The 26,472-nt window shown below is 43.5% G+C and overlaps 1 protein-coding gene across 1 annotated transcript in view; it reads right to left on the bottom strand.

The window, feature by feature from the left end:
- Positions 1-207: 207 nt before the first annotated feature.
- LOC137003381 (histamine H3 receptor) overlaps positions 208-26,472 on the bottom strand; it is a 51,951-nt gene continuing 25,686 nt past the window's right edge. The window contains exon 3 of the mRNA XM_067363514.1: positions 208-957. Coding sequence (XP_067219615.1) covers positions 208-957 — 750 coding nt within the window. The remainder of the gene's footprint in view (positions 958-26,472) is intronic.

Raw genomic sequence — 26,472 nt, 5'->3', positions numbered from 1 at the left:
ACAAAAAGTATTCTCGTTGCTTTATAGGCTAAGCCCTGTCAGTGAAACCGGGCCATTACATTAAAGTCTAATGGCTTTTTTTATGCTACACAAATGCTGTCAACGGACTTGTTTTGAACCAGGAACATTCCTTTAAATGTATAGGCACTTAAACCCTCTTTTTTACACTGTCTTTAATACATGTGTGGTGTCCTTAGATCATTCAGACTATCTGTGTGTGCTGGATGGATGGTCTGTCAGGGGAATGGTGGACCTCTGCCGTGGACACAGGATCTTGAAGAAGGCCCTACGGAAGCTGCTGTGGCACAGAGGGTAAAGGAATGGGTTGATTGCTGAGTTCAGCCACAGCAGCCAGAACGTCACCTCATACCAGTGATGTGCCACACAGTCACCTCTACACGCCGCTCGCACAATCATTAGCAGAGTGTACGGTGCCCAGCACACTGCGAAAACACACACGATTATTGCCAAAGATTTAGCAATCTTCTTGTCCTGCCTTAGACGTGAGCGCTGAACACACCGCATTGACAGACCTTCGCTTTCCGAGCGCTTCTCGCTGTCTGAAGTGCTTGACTTTTTGAGTGTCTGTGAGTTCCAGCAGATTCGTACGCTCATGCGGGTCTTCTTCCCCTGTAGAGCTGTAGCATCCTGGCATTTCGGAGGACAGGATTCTTTTTTACTGCCGAGTCTCCTCTGACGGATGCTGAGGTAGATGCTGATGTTGAAGAAAGCCACTGATAAAAAAGGTGAGAAAAACTCGACCACTGAAGCAGAAAGCAGGAAGTACCAGGTGTAGTAGAACTCAGCAAAACACTCGTTGTCTGGTACACGACTCCTGCCTGTCAGCTGCTCCCAGAACAAGATGGCCGGTCCATAGAGAAGGAAGGCCAGAATCCAAACCGCTGCTATCTTCACCACAGCGAAGTGGATCATTCCTTGCTTGGCACGATAAGATACCTGAAATCAGGAAAGAAAGCAATGTAAAAATTTCATTTAAATAATAAAAAAATATAGGAAAATTCAATACATTTTTGTTGTACTAATCAAGATTGTGGAAATCAGGATTGTGCGTAGCTAGTATTTTTTTTTTTAAGACATTGAACTTAGGCCATAAAACACATACTGAACATTTGTTCACAAACCTTTTGAGTACTGTATTTTGTAGACCAGTGTTTCTCAACTCCAGTCCTCGGGACCCACTGCTCTGCACATTTTGTATGTATCCCTTATTTAACACACCTGATTTAGATCATCAGCTCATTAGGAGAGTCTGCATGAACTGAATTGTGTGTCAGATAAGAGAGACATACAAAATGTGCAGAGCAGTGGGTCCCGAGGACTGGAGTTGAGAACCACTGTTATAGACCAGAGATTTTGCTACAAAATGGTATGCAAATCATCATACCCACTCATTCACATAAAACAATATATTTATTTAACTTTTGTGAGACACTTTTTGGATTAAAAAGTTTGTGAGGGAGTGTCAATGGTCATGAACAGTGGCGTGAAAGTTTGATCGCGAACGTAAAAGTGACCTTTGCGGTTGCATCGCGGTGCTCCCGCATTCCCCCGGAACACGCTTCCTTCCCTGCCCTTCCGGAGGTCTGTGCACACCACTGGTCATGAATAATCATGAGTTTCACACCTGTGTAGGCAAAGACCCTTCCTTAATGGGCCTATCAAGATGGGATAATGTGAGACAGTCTGAAGAAAGAATGTGAGTAGACTAAAAGATTGTTTTGTATGGAGTTTAATTACAAAATAGTGCAATCAAAATGTAAATAGTAAGTGTCAAAGGCACAGTTTTGAGCACACAAATTTTACTGTTCAAAAGAGACATAATGACAGTCCAGTCCATGGCCTGGCTCTTTCCTGTGTACACCGAAAAGTCCACACTGTATCCATTTGATGAGAGTGCAGGGAGAACTTCAAAGCCCACCTGGCTGGCTTGGCTTTCATGTGCTGTGTCATTCCTGTTTTCTCTGCATGCCACCATTCTTTAATCCACAGCAAAATTTCTTCTAGGATGAAAGATATCTTTGCAAGCATGACATATAGGGTCCATGAGGGGTTTTACCCTAAACAGATGGTCATGCTCAGCTGTGTGCCTCTTTCTGTCATTCTCCTTGTCTGCATTTGGCTGAGTTATGTCCCTTGACATAACTGTTGCAAAGAGAAAAGACTGCTCTGTCCCTTTACTCATCCCTGATGGAGCTCACCTTCACCATGTCCATGCAGAATAGAAGCCCAATGTAGCAGTACAGCTGATGCTGACATCTCTCCATTTATATTTGCAGCTGTTTGCAGTAACCCTGGCAGCCGGAGCATTGGTGTTATGGCGCAGTTGGCAATGCACTCTCACAAAAAAAAAAAAAGAAAGGAAAAGGGGGGAATGTGACCTTAGTTGTGGTCCAGGTTCCCATGCGGGCAGTAATCTCAGAGTCTGTGAAACCATGTTAACATCAGTCTCTGTCTTCCATGTCAGAGTGGACTGCCTGTAGCTTGTGTGCTTGTTTGCCTTGGCTCTCTTTGCATCAGGTGTCTTGTCACGTATGTAAAACAAACAAACAACAGTGAGTCAGCAGGTAACGCAATCAAAGAATCTATAGTATCATTACCAATCACTAATACTAAGGCTAGGCTGAAATGAAGATCTCAATATTGGTATGCTTCACCCCCAAAAGCAAAACTGAGAAACTTCCTGGTTTCAGTGGTTCAGTATGAAAATATGCATCTTACAGATCTATCATGACAAACCAATCCTGAGATTAAGTTTGAGATATGATAAGCTGAAATGCTAACATCATGAACCTGTATATCCTCAGAGTATGATTCACACTTACAATCGGAGACCCATTGAAAGTGGAGTGCCCGACCTTGTGGGGAAAATAACATGCCTTGATACCCTCCAAAGAGGGGGTGGGCACCATTCTCCAGCAAAATTGCTGAACGGAGATGGGGCGGGAACCCCACCTGAGGATACTCTCCCAAGAATCACTGAAGATGGTGGGATTGATAGAAGAGCCTCACAAGGGTGTCAGCCTTTGATACCTGAACACCTTGGCACTGGGACTTCTATTCTATCCAGCTGCCCGAGAGGTGATGTAGGGTCTGCACAGTCTCAAGGATGAGCAGGTCCCACCATAAACTGTGTTTAAGCCTCAATTCACGGAACTTTGGTTTGTAAATCTTACATCGATTCCGGCCCGGCAGACACTAATGGATCACGAGACCTTCTTTTTATGACTATTTCGATAAGTCCCAAACCTCTCCTCTGTGACTTCAAAGGAGATGCGAACGCCACGGATCGGGTTTCGAAAGACAGGCCCGAATTCCAAACGATCATAAAAAGAGAAAATACACGCACGCACCCACAGACACACACTCACATACAAAGACTGTATACACAAATATTATACCTGCAAATATGAATGTACCTGCCATTGTAGTGCTCGCTGCATGTATGTGTTACTAGTATAGAATCGTAGAATTGACTGTAGTAGGTTAGTTTTCATGTTAAACGATAGTAATAGAGTGTAAAGTGTATCTTCTTTATATGACGAGCGACACCTGTCGAGTTTGATCTCTCCGTAAAGCTGTGAATCCGAGCTATTCACTCATGTACGTTACATTTCTGCCAAATGCATCGTTCAATGTTTAATAATACTATGAAGGAAATGCACTGATTCAACATACCATAAATTTATTCGGGAGACAGGACAAAGGAATGTGGAAACCCGCCAAATTGCAACGCTATCATTGGAGGACGTTATCAGTAAGGCGTTCTGGTTTGTTGTCTTTAAAACACCATGACACGCGTCTTTTGGTGGCACAAGTTTTCTGCACGAGTTCCTGCCGTCAAGACGGACTCTCTTCTTTATTTTCCGGTCATATTACAACAGTTAAACCTTCGTTTGAAACTTCGCCGAAACAACCTCCGGAAGAAGAAGCAACTATCAAACCGAGCGCTCCGAAACTCCAAGCACCCTGACTAACCTATGCAAGTATAACGTTTTTACGATCTTAAATACTGAGTTTCCTTGCTGGCTCTTAAAGGTGAACTGTTGCAATTTGACCTGCTTTGATCATCTCTTTCGTTTCTGCCTTTCCCTCTACTTTGTATGTATTTGTATTTACTTGTGTCCATTTAGCCGTATAACCTGTGTATTACCCGTTTCGTATATTAAACTCATTTTATCCATGCTTTTTGTTCACTTGCTCATTTTAGCAACAACCGAGTCACTTTAACGTTCTGATTCTAATATCCTTGCTCTATATTTGAAGGCTATGATAGAAAGTTAGTCTCTCGGCCCGAGAATAACATTTCTGTCATGATAATCTGTGGATAATTGTCCGTTTCGGTGGACGAACTGATAGTTTTCCACATAATTATTCAACCAGAACTAATCATATATGTGATTGATTATAATTCGTTGTAGTTAATTCACCATATATGTTTAATTCCCCGTTGGGTCGATATATGAACGTCATAAAGCTTTCTGAATTATGATATTCATATTTCATCCATAAATTGATTAATAACTGTACCTCGCTACATTTATTTGGTGGAGAATGCGGGCATCGTTTTAAACTTGGTTGTTGAAAAAAAAAAGCAAGGTAGAATAATTGGTGTGTGATTTAATGTTCATGCGCGCTTTATTCAGTGAGAAGACGCACGAGTCCTCACACTACTCACCGTTAACAAGCTGCTTTTTGTGTCTAAAAACACGGTAGTAAATTGTTGAACGTGAAATACACTGCAGTCCATTAATATGTCAAGCTCTTATCTGTGAAGGACGACAATCTTTGCAGTAAGTTACAGTTTTGAATATTAATTTCCGCTTGAATGAAACGAATTGATCGTCATTAAGCGTGTTCTGAAACGAGATTTTGTAGCGAGTTTCCTATTTAATCTCTGCAAAAGGCCTTATCTGCCGCTATTTTAATTGAATTATTTGTGTCGTCCAATTATTCAAAAATAGCGTCTCGCTCCCTTGGTAACTAATTGGACTAGCTACCCAAAAGACGTTACCAAATACAAGTCTAATCAGAAAACAGTTTACCTGCTTTATCCGATTTGACTTGTAAAGTTGGAGCCAGTCGAAAAAACGCCCTGATCCAGCGTGACTAATAACAGCAGTGAATTATCCTGCAGTTACATATTTGTGCACTAAAATTTGTGCAAAAACGGGGTCACTAAACCCCGAGGTTCCAAAGTTTTATACTTAGGATAAAAGGTTGCACCAGTCCAGTGAACTGGCACAGAAGAATCCGCCGAGATTCTAAAAAGAGTTTGTATGTGATATGTGCAGTTAGATCAGCTGAAACGCTAATTTAAAAATATCACAGAGGTGGATGCAGTAACGCTGACCAGACGCCAGAGGGCAGTCTGTCCAGGTGGGGCACCCCCTACTTCACTGTTGTGTGGACTCAGTAACGCCACCGTGTGGACGTTCTGAGTTAAAGCTGCTCTCCGTACTTTGAACTGAATTGTCTCCAAATTCGCCCGTGACTACTTCAACGTTGCTGTTATAACTGTTTGTTGATGGTTATGCTTTCCAATCGTTTTTGGAAGGTGGTTTACTTATTTAAATTTGGTTTAAACACGTTTTAAATTTTTAATTTAGATTAAGTTGCCCTTCCAACCAGAGAATTCACTTCCTGGAAGTGCTCCCCCGTGTGGACGGATCCGGAAGTCAATTCCCTGCCAGCTGTGTGTCCTTTCCTCTCCTTGGTTCCTTTGGTCACAGACTTATTCTATTCTATTCTATTCTATTTTTATTTTATGTTACTCCATTCTACTCCTTTGGTTTAACTCAGTTTTGTTGGTTCTTCTCCCTCTCTTTCTCTTGAGTTATTATTTTATTTTATTTTATGTTATTTTATTAGTAATTGTTTTTTTGTTTGTTTGTTTATTTATTTTGCGTTATTTACTTCGGAAATTCTTTCCCTTGTATTACTTAATGCCGTATTCTATTCACTCTTAGTCCTGTGTCCTGTATGTTATTGGCTGGCAATAACATACACACACACACCCAAGCCTCCCTTATTTCATACACTTATTTTTAAATTTAATTGAACAACATTCAATTGTAATTTAAGATTAAGTAGTGTCAATCAGTTGGCATTCTGCTTACCAAGAAGCACTCCTCTTTAGGGAATTCACAAATAGGGAAGGCTTTCTCCTCTCTTTGCCCCACGCTGTTCTTCTGTGCATTTATTTCAATTTAATTGAGCAAGAGTTCAATTCAAGTTTGAATCAAGTGCCTCTGAATTGTGTTTTTCTTTTCTCTCTCCTTTCCCATTCTATTTCTATGCACTGGTTTAAATTTAATTGAACAGGCTTTAATTCAAATTTGAATCAAATGCATCTGAATTGTTTTGTTTTATTTTGCCTTTTGTCTGGCTTCCAGCTCAGTTAAGACCCCTATCCTGTTATCCTACACACTTGATTATTTAAATTTGGTTTAAACAAGATTTAAATTGAGATTTGAATGTACAATTAAGTTGTGTTTACTTGACTGTTTGTGTACTCGCAGACAAGGCCCTCTAGCACCCGGTGGTGAGTTGACGGTTGTTCCAGTGGGTTCCAGTGAAGTGGAGTTGCCTGGCCTGGCGAATCTGACACGTGCCTGTGTGTGAATCGCAGGACGTTTCTGGCCTCACACCACGGGCAGCACGCAGAGACATTAGCAGGTTGGGTGTGTCAGGTGCAGGGAGGCGACGAGTCCAGTTGGAACCCAAGGCAATTTTGTTTAATTTCCCTGTTTCTGCTCGACAGAACCGCCCTTTGAGTAACTGCCTGCGGGGTCAGACTCAGGGGTTGGGAAAAATTCAATTTTGACCTGCCAATCTGGCCGTCGGCGTTAATACCTCGCCTGAAAACGCAATTGTGCTGAAGGTCACTGTTTGAGAGGCTGCGTCGTGGTGCAAGAAGGACAGGACGTCCGCGGACACCGCAGTCGGGTGTGGGAACGTCTAGGAGAGGCTGCCCCGTCACTGAGTTCTCATCTGGGCACTCGCAATTCACCCCAGGCCTAGAGTAACAACGTACAGTCCCTTCCCTTAGTGAAAACTACAAGATATTACATATCTTTCATTCCTTTAGGTTCTGGCCAACGCTGTTACTTTTAAGCCATACCCTCCCTCTCAGTTTTATGACTCAACGGCGCCCTCGCCTGGCCCCGTCATAATCCCAGAGGCGATAGGAAGTTTAAGCTCAATTTCTCCCCTTTAGCCCTTCACATTTTGTTTTATTGCTATTCTACGTCTATTCCTTTCTATTTTGTTTACTGCTCTATTTCTCATTTAATTGCATCCACTCTGTTCTGTTTTCTTTTCTGCTGTGTTTGTTTCTTTCAGTTCACGTAGAAGCAGAACCTGTGAGAGCCACCACGGAAAACTGAGTAATAGATAGACGACCGAGCAGCGAGAGTCGCCAAAGGACTCTTAGAACTACCGCCTGTCAAAATCTATAGTTAAATCCGGCACTCACTCACACAAATTGACCTACGTGGTCCTTCTTGGTTTGACAATTAAGTGTCAAACCTACCTTCCACTAACTGTCTGCACCAGTTAACTGGAACCACACAAAAGAATTATCTAATTACGTATTACGTAACCGCTAATCCCTGCACAAGCTTGCATTGGTTCTTGTCTTTGTTGTGCTGTTTTTCTCTCGTCAACAGTAGAAGCCACTATGTCACGAGCATCCAGCCCTGACACCCACTGGGACCATCTCGAGACCTGGCTGGGCGTCATGACCAACCCGTTCCTGCCCAATGCCGCCGGCGACCTCCAGCATCTGAGCCGCGAGCAGCTGGACGGGGACTTGAATCGACTGATGGCCCACGATCCGATGCAGAGCTACAGTCACAAAGAATGGGCAAGACTCATCGGAGGCCTCGCCCACAACCTCATCGCCCAGGCAAGGCTCAATGAAAGGAGCAACGCACTTCTGGAGCAGGAAGTCGCGGCGCTCAAGCTCCAGGCTGAGGAAGCCCGGAGGAACCAGGCTCAGACCCAACATCGTCTTGATCAGCTACTCCTCGAAACCCCAGATCAGCGTAGGACAGCGGAGGAATCTGATCCTGAGCTACAGGAGGAAGTCGAGAGACTCCAAAAGGCCCTCGAAGAGCTCCACTTGGAGACGGGGCGCAGAGAGCAGATGGAAAAGCAATCCATAGAGGAACTAACTGGAAAACTCCAGCAAGGTGAAGCTCTCCTAGCAAGAGCAGAGATTGAACTGAAAGAAAGAGATGCTAAAGCCCGGGCCTGTGAAAATCACCTTAAACTGGCCCGAAGTGAGATCACTGCTCTGAAACAGCAAAGAGACTATCTTAGAGATGAATTGGACACTGTGCACCGAGAACTAAAGCATTCCTATAAACTGCAAAGCGAATTGGGAGGAGACTTGCATGCCATGCAGCTCCCTCTAGCCACTGGACCTAAGTGCCCCAGTCAAGAGTCCCTAGTTCGCGAGGGGGTGAAAGCCCACTGCCAAAAACATCCAGCCTCCAAGAACCATGGTCAGGAGCAAAGGGATGGGAGCCACCCCAGAAAAGCCGCGCTGCGAGCTATGGCGTGATTCCCAAAGAGCTGGACAAGCTAGCAAAGAATATCCCCACTTTCACTCCAAACCCAGCAGGGGGTGTCGACGTGCACGCGTATTTGCAAGACATTGACTTCCTGTTGCAAAATGTGGCCAACGTGAGTGCATGGGACAAGTTGTATCTACTCCGCATCACGTCCAGCCGTGACGTGCGCAGCTTCCTGGATCGGCAGCCAGCAGCTGTCAAAGCAGACTACCAGCTGCTGCGACAGGCTCTGATCAAAGAGTTTTCTGACCCTGAATCGGACCAAGGGCTCCTCGCGGCCATGGATCTTAAACAGGGCCGACTGGAAACTCCACAAGCATATTACAACCGTATACGAAAGGCCTACTTCGGAGCACGCAACGAACCAGGAATGGAGGAAGATTTCAACTTTAAGACTTTGTTTCTTAGAAACCTGCACACTGCAGTAAGTCATCATCTGGGAGTCCTGGCCTGCCCACGAAGTATGTCTATTCAACAGCTGCGAGATTTAGCCTACAAAGCTTATTCCAAGCAAAGGGCCATATCTGAAAAGACTGTTAAAAATCCAACCATCTACCCGGTCTCTGATCACTGCCCAGAACTGGTCCTAGAGGGCGCACACACACACCACAGTGACAGACCGTTCAACCGAGAGGCAAGACAGTTCCCAGCCAGCAGAGGGCAGCCTCACTACGAGGGCGCCCGTCCCAAGCACCAGAGCGGACACTCTGAAAGATTCTGGGACAGGCCACATCCAGCCAGCAACCAAAGGGGCGGGGCCGCATGGGAGACCAGCCGGCGACCCAGAAATGGCAGGCCTTCATCGGATAGAGCCTCAAGCCCCAATCGCCAAAGACAGAAGGCCTCTCGATGTGCATCAAACAAGTCCAAGTCCGAGCCCTCACAGGAGTCGAGCAACGCAGTTATGTCTGAGTCTGCGGAGATTCTGAAAGTCCTGAAAGAGCTGATCCAGAAAAAGCCCAAAAAGAAGGACAAGTCAGACTCCTTATGACTAGAAGCAAGGTCTGCCCCTAACGTCTGCCCTGACAGCCCTTTAACACAACCTCACACCCAACTCACAGTTGACCAGAGACTTACCACACAGTCAGTTAGTACATCACAGAGTGACCTCATCACACAGTCACCTCAGCCAACAACCGCACACTCCGAGCAAACCAGCTCACATCAACCCACCGACGACCAGGACGCCACGGTACCAGAAAGTGCCGTTTTGGTTGTCTGCCTCCCAAACGAATCACATAACACCAGCCCCACTTGCTTATCGGTCAGCACCCAAGCCCCGGTACCAAGACTCCTGGGAAACCTTATCGAAAAGGGGGTGGCCCGAAAGCTGTACATAGCCATCACTGTGGAAAATGATGTGAGGATTGAGGCCCTTGTAGACACGGGAGCAGACCTAACTTTGATGTCAACTAACCTTTTTGAAAGACTCAGACATGAAGCAAAGAAACAAAATCGAACTCTTAAATCACAAAAATGTGAGCTAAATGTGCAGTCATACAGCCAAACTGAGATCCAACTTGAACAAATAGCTCCCATTCATCTAACCATCGGTCCAATGAGTTTGGTACACCCCGTATACATCTCACCGATGGACACGTTTCCCCTGCTCATTGGCAAAGATTTGCTAGATCGCTTTGAGCCCCTATTGGACTTCAGACAGCTGAAAATTTGGGCTCAAGTACGAGAACCGCGGCCTTTCCAGTCACCCAGGTCATCTGAGCCAGACTGTCAGGTCACAGAGGTCACGGGAAACCCCACAGCTAGCTGCGGGAACCCCGTCTCAGCACCAGGGCAAAGTTCAAGTTCGCTCCTCTGCACCTTTCAGCTCACCACAGACTCTGACTCCTTCTGCCCCAAGGTCACACCAGACCTGCAGCTGAACGGCTTAACAACCACAGACATTATTCCCACACTGTGGGCAGACAACTCAGCCTTCAGCCACACGCTGTTAAGTGCTCTCAGTGAAGGAACACCGGACCTCCCATTTGTCAACAAGCAAACACACTTTCCACTAGACTTTCGTCTGCCAACCATGATGACTGTCAAGGACATCTGCGTTTTGAACTGCAAATGGAACAACCGGCATTTAACCCATCCCTTCCTGGTCCTTCCAGACCTCCTGATGCACTCTAATGCTCACACGGACAGTGCAAATGAGTTGTCGTGGGCCCCAATGACTGTACAGCTTCCTGTTGTCCCTGTCAACACTGCCAACTTCCTGTCAGGCCAGACCACCCAAGAGGTCTGCATCCTGATCCACATACAGGAAACTGTAGTACCACCTTACACCAAAGGGGGTGCTGTTTGGCTCCACACACAGGAAACTGTAGTACCACCTTACACCAAAGGGGGTGCTGTTTGGCTCCACACACAGGAAACGGTAGTACCACCTTACACCAAAGGGGGTGCTGTTTGGCTCCACACACAGGAAACTGTGGTACCACCTTACACCAAAGGGGGTGCTGTTTGGCTCAACAGGCAATGTGGTCAAACCTTAAGCCACATGCTGGGCTCCTTCACACTTTCACCTGAAGGCGTGGAACTTAGACTCACTCTAAAAGCCACACCCTTAACTGAAGTGTCATCTTATGTAGTCCACAGTTGGCTCAACGAATGCATGGTCACAGACATCAGCATTCCCAAAGCCTATCATCTAGAATGGATAATGGACCACAGCCCCTATGACTTTGAACTCAGGTTAACAGTCATTAACTTAATACCAGCTGCCATGGCCCCAGAAGGAAGCTTAAGCAACACAAGTTTCACAGCATCCTTCAAGAGCATCTCCATCACCCCCATCAAACTGGTACCCACAGAACAGGTGCACAGAACGGAGCTGATGGAGGACAAACACCTTGCAGTACCCACAGTCTCTGACCAGCCTGCCTGCGAAACTCAAAAAGGCGCTGCACCACTGACAGCCAACCTGACAGCTAACCCCACAACAGAGGAGCCATTCCCAAGGTTTGAGCCTAAAGGCCAACAGATCCAGAAAAATGCAAATGTCCCAAAGAATGATGCAGACTGTCAAAAACTTCAACAGTTCCTGAACAAATCCAGAGTGTCATTTGCCAAAGACTCTTTAGACTGTGGCCTCACTAACTTTCATACAATGGGTGTTTCCACACACCCAAACACTCCTCCCACCTGCATCAAACAGTACAATGGTCCTATTGCCTCACATGAACCAGTGCAGGAAACTAGTCGTTTCATGGAAGAAAAAGGTGTCACCTGCCCATGCAACAGCACCTATTCAGTCCCTACCTGGTCCATTGTCAAACCAGACAGCAAGTGGCGACCCACCAGCGACTTCAGGAAGCTGAACCAGCAAGTGCCACTGCCACGACGTGCCAGAAAGCACAAGTCTGCACGGAGCGGAGATTCAGCTGCCTGCCAAAACGGCTATAACAGCACACCAGCATTGACACTTGAGATAATGGTACCCCAACAACAGCAACCAACCTGTCACAGGTACCTCAAAGAGAATGCGTGCCAAGGAATGCCCACGGCCTACGTCGATGGACGTTCCTACAGCCATGAGGGCATCCTACAGGCAAGTGCAGGGGTACGATGGTTAAACAACCAACCCTGCCAACCACAGAACGGCAGGTGGGGTCCCCAGTCACGTCAGTATGGTGAAGCAGCAGCTACCCTCATAACCCTTCAAGTCTCCTCTGTCCATAACATCAGAGGACTCATGTGCACAGACGCACACTATGCTAGATCTTGTTTCACATACCATCTTCTGGGCTGGAAACAAACTGGTTTCAAGACTAAATGCAACAAGCAGGTGAAACGTCAACACATGTTCCAAACACGTGATGACATCACCCAAACACACGACACGATCACTTACGGGGAAAAGGTGAAAAGATGCTTAAAGCAACCAGGGCGTGACAAAGGCTTGAACGACCAAACTAATGCCCTTGCCAAGGCTGGCACACTGCATAACAAGCTATGGTCACACCCACCCCATTCACCCACCCTCAGTGTGGCAACAACAACCCGCAGCCAGCGGACTGTTCCTGCAACATTTCCCACCTTACTGCCACTGCCACTGACAACCAAACTTGCCAACACTTCCATGCGAAATGTTTTGCGCCACCACTCAGACCCCTCCAACCTCCCGTTCACGGCATATGGTCCCACGACGGCCCCTGGCCACAAACGACTACATGAGTCCAACCACATGCTGCGTGTGGGAGTGAACTTTCTAAAATATGTCCCTGATGTCCTCACTGCGCCAAAGCTTGTACTGCCACAGGGCCAAAAGGGGGTGAACTGATGTACGCCCACAACACACCATGTGCCAAACACCATGGCACCAGAATCACTCATGAGACATTAAAACAAGTGGCGTACTGGCCCAGCATGCAGCAAGATGTGGCAGAGCACGCCAGAGGATGTCAAGTTTGCCGTCACGTCCAGACTGCAAACGCAAAGCACCGAGCTCCACTGCAAAACCGAGGAGTCACGTTTCCACGGTCAGTCGACCACAAAGACTGGACTGTAAAACCTCCTCTGATGCTCATGGCCATCACAGACACCATACAGGAGTCAACTCAGGTGTTCCCCACGGAACTACTGATGGCACGGCAGGTGCCACTGCCGTTGCACCTGTACCAACCGGGAGACTTGAGTCTCATCACAGCCTGCTCCCCTCATCAGCATCGCAACAAGCTCCGCCTACCACTGAGAAAACAACTCGCAACACAGAGCCAAACACTACGAACCACCTGCAAATCCCGGAAAGGTATTGTGGTGGTTCTCTATACTCACAGTTTCCTGCTGATCCAAACGGTGAACTCAAGGAAGCAACTGTTTACTGTCTTCCAAAATGACTTCGCCCAAACTCAGCTCGTCACTGCTCTAATGACGGACATGCTGCGGGAAGTGAGCTCCTCCATGGACAACCTGGCCATGGGAAGGATTCCCCCATACCTCGTACCCCTGAGCCTCGTACAAACTGTGCTGGCCTCTGCTGCCGTCAGACCCACGGACCCTATCCAAACCCACCTTGCCTACTCCCTGGGTAGTGCCATCCTACTGCATGTCGACCCCGAACAAAGGGAGTTGGCCTTCCTCCTAAACCTACCTATCATCGAACCAGATAACATCTACCGACTCAAAGACATTGTCAATGTCGGGTTTTGGAAGGGTAACACCCACATCAAGATACACACTCCAGCTGTGGTAGCATACCACGACAGCAACCCCCAACTGTACCTGGCTCCCAATTTACGCATGTGTGTTTTGACCAAAGACATTCATTACCTCTGCCCTAGCAAACCTTTCCTCAGAGACAATACTGAAGGAATCTGCGGGTTACAGCCCATGATCAGCGACACACGCTGCCCTGCCGAGGCCAAGCCTCGCACCCAAATCGTCGGAACACAAGCTGAGATTGTGGGCAATCGATGGCTTGTTAACACTCCCACTCGCACCGCCACCCTGACTTACGATCAGCACGACACTGCCACTCGGGTCAGCCTGCCCAGTCAAAGCATGTGGATCCAGGTACCCCTGGGTGCCATCCTCCACCTCGATGACCTGGCCTTGTACCACATCTCAAGTGAGGAGTACCAGTCAGAACTGGAGATCCCACCCTTTTTCATGAACCACAACCTCACTTTGGCCCCCGAGCTGGAACTGAGGATTGAGAAAGGGGGGTCCCAGTTAATTGACATTGCTCCTGTCGACGCCGCCCTCCAAGCACTCTCCCGACTGCCCATTCTGACCAGCTCACCTATAGCCCAAGCTTGGACTGCCGCCGACACAGCCCTTTGCCTCTCCATGGCAATCGGATACATACTGACCCTAGGCCTAGCCTTCATCCTTTTCAAGAGGATGAAGGGGATGCAAGCGTCCATGGACAAGTGCCTGCCTGCCCTTCCCCGGGGTTTCAAGAGGAAACCAAGGAGAGGAGGCACCAACATGGAGAACGTACCAAATCTCATCGAAATGGACTCTCCCTTCGACGACCCAAAGACCGAGGACCAGTAGGGACCACCTGCTGTCCGACATCTGTGCCATCCGACCTCGCTACCGTCCAACGAGATCCGCACGGGGACCTCACTGGCCGAAAGGGGGAAACTGTAGGGTCTGCACAGTCTCAAGGATGAGCAGGTCCCACCATAAACTGTGTTTAAGCCTCAATTCACGGAACTTTGGTTTGTAAATCTTACATCGATTCCGGCCCGGCAGACACTAATGGATCACGAGACCTTCTTTTTATGACTATTTCGATAAGTCCCAAACCTCTCCTCTGTGACTTCAAAGGAGATGCGAACGCCACGGATCGGGTTTCGAAAGACAGGCCCGAATTCCAAACGATCATAAAAAGAGAAAATACACGCACGCACCCACAGACACACACTCACATACAAAGACTGTATACACAAATATTATACCTGCAAATATGAATGTACCTGCCATTGTAGTGCTCGCTGCATGTATGTGTTACTAGTATAGAATCGTAGAATTGACTGTAGTAGGTTAGTTTTCATGTTAAACGATAGTAATAGAGTGTAAAGTGTATCTTCTTTATATGACGAGCGACACCTGTCGAGTTTGATCTCTCCGTAAAGCTGTGAATCCGAGCTATTCACTCATGTACGTTACATTTCTGCCAAATGCATCGTTCAATGTTTAATAATACTATGAAGGAAATGCACTGATTCAACATACCATAAATTTATTCGGGAGACAGGACAAAGGAATGTGGAAACCCGCCAAATTGCAACGCTATCATTGGAGGACGTTATCAGTAAGGCGTTCTGGTTTGTTGTCTTTAAAACACCATGACACGCGTCTTTTGGTGGCACAAGTTTTCTGCACGAGTTCCTGCCGTCAAGACGGACTCTCTTCTTTATTTTCCGGTCATATTACAACAGTTAAACCTTCGTTTGAAACTTCGCCGAAACAACCTCCGGAAGAAGAAGCAACTATCAAACCGAGCGCTCCGAAACTCCAAGCACCCTGACTAACCTATGCAAGTATAACGTTTTTACGATCTTAAATACTGAGTTTCCTTGCTGGCTCTTAAAGGTGAACTGTTGCAATTTGACCTGCTTTGATCATCTCTTTCGTTTCTGCCTTTCCCTCTACTTTGTATGTATTTGTATTTACTTGTGTCCATTTAGCCGTATAACCTGTGTATTACCCGTTTCGTATATTAAACTCATTTTATCCATGCTTTTTGTTCACTTGCTCATTTTAGCAACAACCGAGTCACTTTAACGTTCTGATTCTAATATCCTTGCTCTATATTTGAAGGCTATGATAGAAAGTTAGTCTCTCGGCCCGAGAATAACATTTCTGTCATGATAATCTGTGGATAATTGTCCGTTTCGGTGGACGAACTGATAGTTTTCCACATAATTATTCAACCAGAACTAATCATATATGTGATTGATTATAATTCGTTGTAGTTAATTCACCATATATGTTTAATTCCCCGTTGGGTCGATATATGAACGTCATAAAGCTTTCTGAATTATGATATTCATATTTCATCCATAAATTGATTAATAACTGTACCTCGCTACAGTGACAATTTTCATCAGAATGGTCTTTGCCTTAAACAGTGTGCAGTGCCCAGGCCCCCAGTCCTTACGAGGGGGAATACGAGCAGCCACACTGTCCATACTGGCTGACTGATCCCTCCTGCCCTTGGACCCAGTAAGGGAAACACAATTGAAATGCTGCCATTTGTTTCTTAGCCACCTAAAACCTGTCTACGGCGATTTTGGGGTGTCAGCAGAAAAGGTTTCTGAAAGGAAAAAGCCAGTCTTTTTAACTCTTTCCCTGCAAGTGTTTTTTTTTTTTTTTTATTGTGAGTGTAAACAACTCAGAATGAGCATTAATGCCAAGTATGTTTACACAGACAAGGAATTTGTCTTGGTGACAGGAGCTTCCAGTGCAGAAAAAAGAAGCACAGACATACATAGGGATAACAACAATAAAAATGTATATAATGCAATAATAAAAAAGGCAGTAAAACTTAATATAATACAGCAATTAACATACATAAAATGCACAATATACAGAATTACGTATATGTAGATATTCTATGTATGGATGTACAGTTATGTGCGAAATGGATGTGTACAAATGTGCTACACACAGTCATGTGCAAATTTAAGTGGAATGAATATACAGAGGTAGATAATAAATAAGTGAACAAAATAATTATATTATTGTAATGTTATATGTACAATGAAGAGACCCTGTTGGAAGTTTTAACTGTTCAGGTGAAAGACAGCCTAAAGGAAAAAGCTGTTCTTGTGTCTGGCTGTTCGGGTACTCAGTGCTCTGTAGCACCATCCAGAGAGCAACAGTTTCAAGAGAAAGTGGGCTGGTTGTGTGGGGTACAAAGTGATTTTCTTAGCCATTTTTCTCACACTAGGTGTAAAGTTCATGGATGTCGGACAGGGGGGCACAAATAATCTTCTCAGCAGTCCTGATTGTCTGTTGTAGTTGCCTTCTGTTTGATTTGGTGGCTGATAGATGAACACAGGACAGACTCAATGACGGCCATATAGTTAAATTTTATAGTGTATAATAAATTATTTTTATATCATATTATAAATCATATTTATATGAATGTTTAGACTACAACCTGAATTTATTTTTTTTTAAATTTGAATAAAATGAATCAAATCACAAGCCAATATTTTATTCACAATAGAACATAGATAACATAACACTTGTTTAAACTGAGAAATTTTACATTTTTATCCACTAAATGAGCTGATTTCAAATTTGATGCTACAAGCATCTTCGGACCCTCAGATGACACTGTATCACTCATCGGCATAATTATGTCAATGAAATTACTAAATCGGCCCAGGAATACTTCCAGGAACCACTGTCTGTAAACACAATCCGCCGTGCCATCTGCAGATGCCAACTAAATCTCTATCATGCAAAAAGGAAGCCGTATGTGAATATGGTCCAGAAGCGCCATCGTGTTCTGTGGGCCAAGGATCATTTAAAATGGACTGTTTCAAAGTGGAAAAGTGTTCTATGGTCAGACGAGTCCAAATTTGACATTCTTGTTGAAAATCACGGACGCCGTGTCCTCCAGGCTAAAGAGGAGGGAGACCTTCCAGCGTGTTTTAACAGAGTTCAGTTCAAAACAAATCTCTGATGGTATGGGGGTGCATAAGTGCACACGATATGGGCAGCTTGCATATTTTGGAAGGCACTATGAATGCTGAAAGGTATATAAAGTTTCCAGATGACGTCTATTTCAGGGAAGGCCTTGTATATTTCAGCAGAACAATGCAAAACCATATACTACAGCTATTACAACAGCTTGTCTTCATCATAGAAGAGTCCGGGTGCTGAATTGGCCTGCCTGCAGTCCAGATCTTTCACCTAAAGAGAACATCTGGTGCATCATTAAACGAAAAATACTTCAAAGATGACCACGAACTCTTCAGCAGCTGGAAACCGATATCAGGCAAGAATGGGTCCAAATTCCAACACCAAAACAACAGAAACTCATTACCTCGATGCCCAGACATCTTCAAACTGTTTTGAAAAGAAGAGGAGATGCTACACTATGGTAAACATGCCCCTGTCCCAACTATTTTGAGACCTGTAGTAGACATCAAATTTAAAAGGAGTTTCTTTTGTGCATAAAATTGTACAATTTCTCAATTTATTTCACATTTGTTATGTTATCTATGTTCTATTGTGAATAAAAATTGGCTCATGTGATTTGAAAGTCTTTTAGTTTTCATTTTATTCAAATTTAAAAAACGTCCCAACTTCCCGGAATTCGGGTTGTATTTTGTCAAGTTTTCAATGTAGCTTACAAGCGTTCCTTACTTGTATATATGCACTGGTGTAATTGTTTAGAATATATGATGCAGTCCAAACATTCATATTATTTTTTTTATTTTTTTTTTATATATTTTGGCTAGTTTTGGCTAGCTTATGACACTGCTTAAAATACTGTTATCAACGTCACTTACAAGAGTTTACGAATATGTGCTCATAATGTTTGACTAATTTTGTTTAAATAGGTGTACTATAAGAATATCCAAAGAATATCAGACTCAATGATGGTCGAATAGTACAGTGTCAGCACCTCCTTAACAGGTTAACTTCCTCAGCTGGTGGAGAAAGTTCAACCTCTGATGGGCCTTTTTCACAGTGGAGTCTATGTGAGTGTCCCACTTCAGATCCTGAAAGATGGTACGCCCTATAAACCTTAAGGAGTCCACTGCTACTGCAGTGCTCTTCATGATGGTGTGTGTGAGGGACTTTTTCCTGAAATACACTATGATCTCCACTGTTTTGACCATGTTCAGCTCAAGGTTGTTGTGACCACACCAGAAAGCCAGCTGTTCAACATCCTGTCTGTATGTGTTGAAGGTCAAACTGAATTCCACAAATAAGATTCTTACATAAGTCCCACGTCTGTCGAGATGTTGCAGGATATAATGCAGTCCCTTTTTGACAGCATCATCCACATACCTATTTGCTTAGTAATCGAACTGAAGGGGATCCAGCAAGTTAGGCCAACACCGGTTTTTCAAACAGCTTCATGACCACAGACATAAGAGCGAGCAGTCTGTAGTCATTAAGTCCAGTGATTTTTTTTTTTTTTTTTTTTGAGGACCAGAATGATAGTGGACCATTCAAAGCAGCAGAAAAAGCAACTTTGTATTGTATAGCTCCAGCAATCTCTTGAAGATTTTTGAAGTTGGGGGCCAGTTGGTTAAACAGGCACACACCTACAGAGCAGGAGACTCCTAGGCAGATCTGCATTCAAGTCGCCAAACCCGCATGACTGTCACATTCGTTTTGGCGCCGCCCAGAGGATCAACTCCGCCTCCGGGTGGCGCCGTAAATTCTACTGTGGATCCTGAGTGGACCCATGTCGAATTCACGGATGCGCACGTGTCTTTACTGTAACGGTTGTATCAATTTGCGGGTCCCAAACGGAGGCAAGGTTTTAATCGCGAATGCAGCGCGGAGCCACGGTGGGTGTAAAGAAAAGCTTTACTTATCAGTCAGAATACTGTAGCAAAAGTGGTACAAAAATTTAAAAAAGATGGAACTGCAACCATCTCACAGAGACGTCCAGGATGTCCACGGAAGTTAACACCTCGACAGGAGCGTCTTCTGATGAGAAGGGTTGAAGAAAATCAGCATGCAAGTTCACTGCAGTTATCTAAAGAAGTAGAAAGCCAAACTGGGGTGACTATTTCCCATGACACAATACGGCATAAACTGCATAGGAATGGCATGCATGGGTGCCGTCCACGAAAGAAGCCTCTCCTAAAATCCAGGCACAAAAAAGCCCGACTAGTGTTTGCCAGGGCCCATGCTGACAAAGATGAAGACTACTTGGACTCTATACTCTGGAGTGATGAGAACAAGATAAATGTTTTTGGAACTGGTGGCTTCAAAACTGTATGGCGTCGCAAAGGAGAGGAATACAAAGAAAAATGCATGGGGCCTACAGTGAAACATGCTGGTGGCAGTGTCCTTATGTGGGGCTGCATGAGTGCTGCTGGTGTCGGGGAGCTGCATTTCATTGATGGCATCATGAATTCACAGATGTACTGCTCTATACTGAAATAGAAGATGCTACCATCACTCCATGCCCTTGGTTGTCATGCACTTTTCCAAAATGACAGTGATCCTAAACGCACATCAAAGGCCACTGTTGGATTTCTGAAGAAGAACAGGGTGAAAGTGATTCAGTGGCTCCTGATCTGAACCCAATCGAACACCTATGGGGAATTCTGAAGAGACAAGTTGAGCATCACTCTTCATCCAGCATCCAGTCTCTGAAAAAGGTCATTCTTGAAAAATGGAAAAAGATAGATGTTGCAAAATGTCGTCAACTTGTTCATTCCATGCCTAGAAGACTTGGTGCTGTCATTAAATAATCACTAATTTGAGTAAAACTGAAAAAATGTGTTATATTATATTATTATGTTATATCATTAACCTTACTTTCATGTTATAAGTTAAACAGATGCTATATTAAACTTAGTCTTGTCAACATTTTGGAAATTGTTTTTGTGTTCATTGAGATATTGTTTAAAATGTTACTTTTCAAAGGGGGTGTACTCATTTACGCTGAGCACTGTATTTCACAGTAAATACTTGTCTAAATATCATTAGACTGTAACATTAATCATGTACCAGTATAAACACTCATATTACTTTTATAACTATTATGCTTTTATATTACATTATAGAGCATAAAAACATCTTTGCGTCAAACGTTTCATTTACATGCAATGAAAGGTGCATATTTCTTATTTCAACATGACTCACTCAATTTCACACATTTTAGTCTGTCTATATAGGTTGGGAAAAGCCCAACTAGTAAAATGAGTACAAGTTTATGTAAAAATATGTTAACTAATGTAAAAGAATGAATGACTTATCTGTAAATGATATCCTCAGCTGGATCAAGCCACGCGTTACATTGTGTGTTCTTCTTCTGAGGTAAATTCAAGGCTTATTCCTCATAAAGCGTCTTCTTCCAAAAACAATGAAAAGTAGTGTAACCTGATAAAACCAGATCCTCCAGTGCTCTCAGGGAAGGATTCCCTCCCTGAGAGCTGTCTACATCCCTGGGTACCAAAATCAGGGAGCAGACATCCTGTCAAGGCAGGGGCTGAGGCCTGGGGAATGGAGACTCCTCCCCAAGGTGGTGGAGTCAATCTGAAGAGAAGTTGGCCAGCCGGAAGTGAACTTACTTGCATCTCAAGAAACATCACACTGTCCACTCTGGTTCTCACCGACACATCAAGCCCTTCTGGAGATGTAAAAAGTTTTCTATTAAACAATAACTACCTTTTGACTCTCTTTGAGACTCTCTATAGTATTGGAATTATTAGTCTTTACTTTTGTGTATGTCAATCAGAAGAAAAAAAAAAAAAACTAAAAATGCCTTCAGGGCTTAAAGGGTTAAGAGGAAAGTTGTAATAATCACTTAGGTCAAAAGTATTTTTTAAACTAAAAAAAAAAGAAAAAGAAAAAAGATGTGCATTTGTGCAAGATAAAAAAGATATAAGCTTTACAACAATTTTCGTTGTACATTAAATGTGCAATGACAATAAAGACAGTCAAAATATTTTGTTGCCACACGCTAGAGCCCCTACATAACTGGTGCCCCATGTGAGAACCCCTACAACTATAAAACAACTATAAAACACTAAAATCTCCTGTCCACCCTTTCTGACTTGGGCATCACAGGTACGTTACTTTTTCGGATTCACCTCACAGGCAGATCTTTCAAGGTTTCATGGAGAGAAGGGGTGTCTGAGTAGCATCAGCTAATCACTGGGGTGCCTCAAGGTTCAATGCTCACTTCTTTTCTGCATTTACACAACTTTACTGGGAACGATCATAAAGGCACAGGGCTTCTCCTACCACTGCTATGCAGACGATACACAGCCCTATCTATAATTTGAAGCTGATGGTCCCACTGTCTCCACTCGTATCTCTGCCTGCCTTTCAGATATCTCTATTTGGATGAAGCAGCGTCATCTCCAGCTCAAACCTGTGAAGACAGAGCTCCTCCTAATCCCAGCAAACCTATCAGTCGACCACAACATCACTGTGCAACTGGGGTCTACAACACTAACACCAGCCAGGACAGCAAGGAACCTGGTGGTAGTACTCAATGACCAACTGATCTTTTCCACCCACATTTCAACATTATTTGATATTATTCTTAGCAGTACTAGTATATGTTTTTACATAAAATCAATAACATAAACGATAAAACATGCTGGGAAAGATAAAATAAAATTAAATAACTGTAATTACAGATTTAGGTTAAATTATAATATGTCAGTCTTTATTTTTCTTCTTTTTAGGGCATCAGTAACTCAAAGAGCCATCCTCATCAAAAGCTGTAAGTCAGCTGAAACTCATGGCATCTAATGCCGAAAGACTGACTTGCACACTTTGGAGATGGTCTGCCGACTTCTTTGGCCTCTAAATGACTTCACAGATCTACTGGGTTCTGAAACAAAGACCACCCTGTTATCTTTGAAGCCTGTTATGGAGCATATGACTGGCATCCTGAATGAAAAGGAGGAAGATGAAGATATCCTCTAATGCTGACCCCCTGGCATGGTGGAAGGCTCATGTTCAAGGTGGAAGGCTCATGTTCCTCCCCCTAGCAACGCAGCAAGAAAAGTTCTCTGCATCCCAGCCATTTGTGTGCCCTCAGAAAGGGTGTTTGGTTCAAGTGGATACATTATTGTGGAAACTGTGAAGTTCAAAAGAACAGCATTTCATTTATATAGAAATCTTTTATAGCAAAGCCAACAAAGTGCAGAAATCTGTGGTACATCTTATTTTAAACAAGATTCCTCTGATCCTCATGTTCATGAGCATGACTGATAAGTGCTTCTCAAATCTGTCCTGGAGACCCACCACCACTGTACGTCTGCCTCATCTGCTCATCAGTCACACCAAATTACTAATATCCTACCATCGATTTGATATACATCCAAACTGAACACAGCACTTTTGTAAAATGCTGTACTGCAGTGATGTCTAGTTTGCAGGCACTTTTGAGGGATGGGCAATGCTGGGTAATTACAACCACTTAGCATTCTATTTGTAAGCCATGTTTTTAAGATTCAATAAGCAGTAACTGCTAATTATTAATTAGCAGTATTCAATTAAAGTTCCAAGAGGTCCGGTCTCTATATTTTCTTCCCAGCAGAAGTCTGGACAATACTTTTTTGGCTCAGTTATACATGTCCATTGGGGCAGCTGTAGTACTTTGTAAAAGAAAAAAAAATCTTAAATACTCAAAATAGTCCTCAAAGATGACAATCTTGGGCCTTGAGAGCCAAAGCAGTGATTTATGTATGTTTACCAATATTTACCAAAAAAGTAAATATTCCTCCCAACTGGATATGAATATAAAATGTTAGATCAGATGTTTTATCATTATATTTTAATGTTTGTTTGTTTGTTGTTTGTTTGACAGATAAAAATAGGAAATGTATTTTGCTGCATTCTTGTTTTCTGCAGTGTTTTTAGCAAAAGTATCTTGACTAAAAACTTTGACAAATATTTTTTCTGCTCACCATGTTTCTGCTGTTGTCAATGCGGCACTTTACGCTTTATTGTGAGAAAGCAACATGCATGGAGCGGAAAGAGCTTGAATGAAACGTGTTTGGCTCTAGATGAAAATATTAGAGGACGTGTCACTGAAAGATCATTACAGTAAACGACGCTGAGCACTTGTGATGTGAACCTCTCCTTTGTTTTGATGCACTGTTCACTTTAATCTATAGAAACGGTAAAATGGTACAATTATGTCTGCAATCCGGATGGAACTAAGCCAAGGTCCGGAATCGGACTGCGGTCCGCCATTTGAATACCACTGATTTATACTGTCAGGAAAAATTGTACCTTTATCTTCTCACTTGGTCAGTAACCTTAAAGGAGTACCTTTGTACATTCTCTACCCCTAAAGTGTGCATATTAGTATCATAAGACACAAGTACACCTTTAATTAAAAATAACCATGGTGTTACTACAAATACTAGTCAAACAATGCTTTCTGTAACAAAACCATATAATTTTTGTAATGGACTGCCAGTGACAGTGACTTTCCATTTGTTTATTGTGAAATAACTTGTAATTGTACTGACCATCTGTCCAAGTTGTTTCCCTGCCTTTGGCCTGAGACGCTGGGATAGGTTCCAGCATCCCTACTACCCTACAGACGATAAGCGGTTTGGAGATTGGATGGATCACAGAGAGTATGGTGCCAATGGTTTCTTATGATCTACTTATGCTTATGATGCCTTTGGGAAACGCAGCCCTGTTTGAATAAGTGCTGTGTTTGAAGAATCAGATGAACAGGAGACATAGTTCTATCCTACACAATTCCTGTTCATATTTTTAATTTCAAAGTTTTTTTATGCACTAAGTTATGTGCTTAATAAATAAAACTGCTGGTTAAACTCTTAACATGTAAATATCCCACTTAACACTTCAATGTGATGTGATCGCCGAAAACCCATCACATGGTGAAATTTTACCTATCACAGGTATCCAAATCTGTTTTTACTTCTTTCATAGCTTGCCTGTAACAAAAGTTATGGTTATCTGAAGTCAGCTGATCGCTCTGATTTTCAGGAACAGAATTCTGAGAAAAACAGGTTTAAATAACTCTCACCCCCTTTTTTTTTTTCTTGCATAGACATGAAAATGCACTATCCAAACATAAATGGTTGTAATTCAAGAATGCTTTGGAATATAGACCTAAGGTTGGTCTTGTTTTAAAGAAGACACTAGTCAGATTATTGTAGAAGTAAAATTATGAAAGTAAAATAAAAAAAAGTTACAGAAGTTTAAGTTTATGAACATGTAAATATACAAACCCAATTCCAAAAAAGTTGGGACACTGTACAAATTGTGAATAAAAACAGAATGCAATGATATGGAAGTTTCAAATTTCAATATTTTATTCAGAATACAACATAGATGACATATCAAATGTATAAACTGAGAAAATGTATAATTTTAAGGGATAAATAAGTTGATTTTAAATTTCATGGCATCAACACATCTCAAAAAAGTTGGGACAAGGCCATGTTTACCACTGTGTGGCATCCCCTCTTCTTTTTATAACAGTCTGCAAACGTCTGGGGACTGAGGAGACAAGTTGCTCAAGTTTAGGAATAGGAATGTTGTCCCATTCTTGTCTAATACAGGTTTCAAGTTGCTCAACTGTTTTAGGTCTTCTTTGTCGCATCTTCCTCTTTATTATGCGCCAAATGTTTTCTATGGGTGAAAGATCTGGACAGCAGGCTGGCCATTTCAGTACCCGGATCCTTCTTCTGCACAGCCATGATGTTGTAATTGATGCAGTATGTGGTCTGGCATTGTCATGTTGGAAAATGCAAGGTCTTCCCTGAAAGAGACATCGTCTGGATGGGAGCATATGTTGTTCTAGAACTTGGATATACCTTTCAGCATTGATGGTGCCTTTCCAGATATGCAAGCTGCCCATGCCACACGCACTCATACAACCCCATACCATCAGAGATGCAGGCTTCTGAACTGAGCGCTGATAACAACTTGGGTTGTCCTTGTCCTCTTTACTCCGGATGACATGGCGTCCCAGTTTTCTAAAAAGAACTTCAAATTTTGATTCGTCTGACCACAGAACAGTTTTCCACTTTGCCACAGTCCATTTTAAATGAGCCTTGGCCCAGAGAAAACGCCTGCGCTTCTGGATCATGTTTAGATATGGCTTCTTTTTTGACCTATAGAGTTTTAGCCGGCAACGGCGAATGGCACTATGGATTGAATTCACCGACAATGTTTTCTGGAAGTATTCCTGAGCCCATGTTGTGATTTCTATTACAGTAGCATTCCTGTATGTGATGCAGTGCTGACTAAGGGCCCGAAGATCACGGGCATCCAGTATGGTTTTCCAGCCTTGACCCTTACGCACAGAGATTGTTCCAGATTCTCTGAATCTTTGGATGATATTATGCACTGTAGATGATGATAACTTCAAACTCTTTGCAATTTTTCTCTGAGAAACTCCTGATATTGCTCCACTATTTTTCACCGCAGCATTGGGGAATTGGTGATCCTCTGCCCATCTTGACTACTGAGAGACACTGCTACACTGAGGGGATCTTTTTATACCCAATCATGTTGCCAGTTGAACTAATAAGTTGCAAATTGGTCCTCCAGCTGTTCCTTATATGTACATTTAACTTTTCCGGCCTCTTATTGCTACCTGTCCCAACTTTTTTGGAATGTGTAGCTCTCATGAAATCCAAAATGAGCCAATATTTTGCAAGACATTTCAAAATGTCTCACTTTCAACATTTGATATGTTATC

The sequence above is a fragment of the Chanodichthys erythropterus genome, chromosome 16, assembly GCF_024489055.1.
Source record: "Chanodichthys erythropterus isolate Z2021 chromosome 16, ASM2448905v1, whole genome shotgun sequence".
In the NCBI taxonomy this organism is placed as follows: domain Eukaryota; kingdom Metazoa; phylum Chordata; class Actinopteri; order Cypriniformes; family Xenocyprididae; genus Chanodichthys; species Chanodichthys erythropterus.
This window is presented reverse-complemented; position numbering and strand designations above follow the sequence as displayed.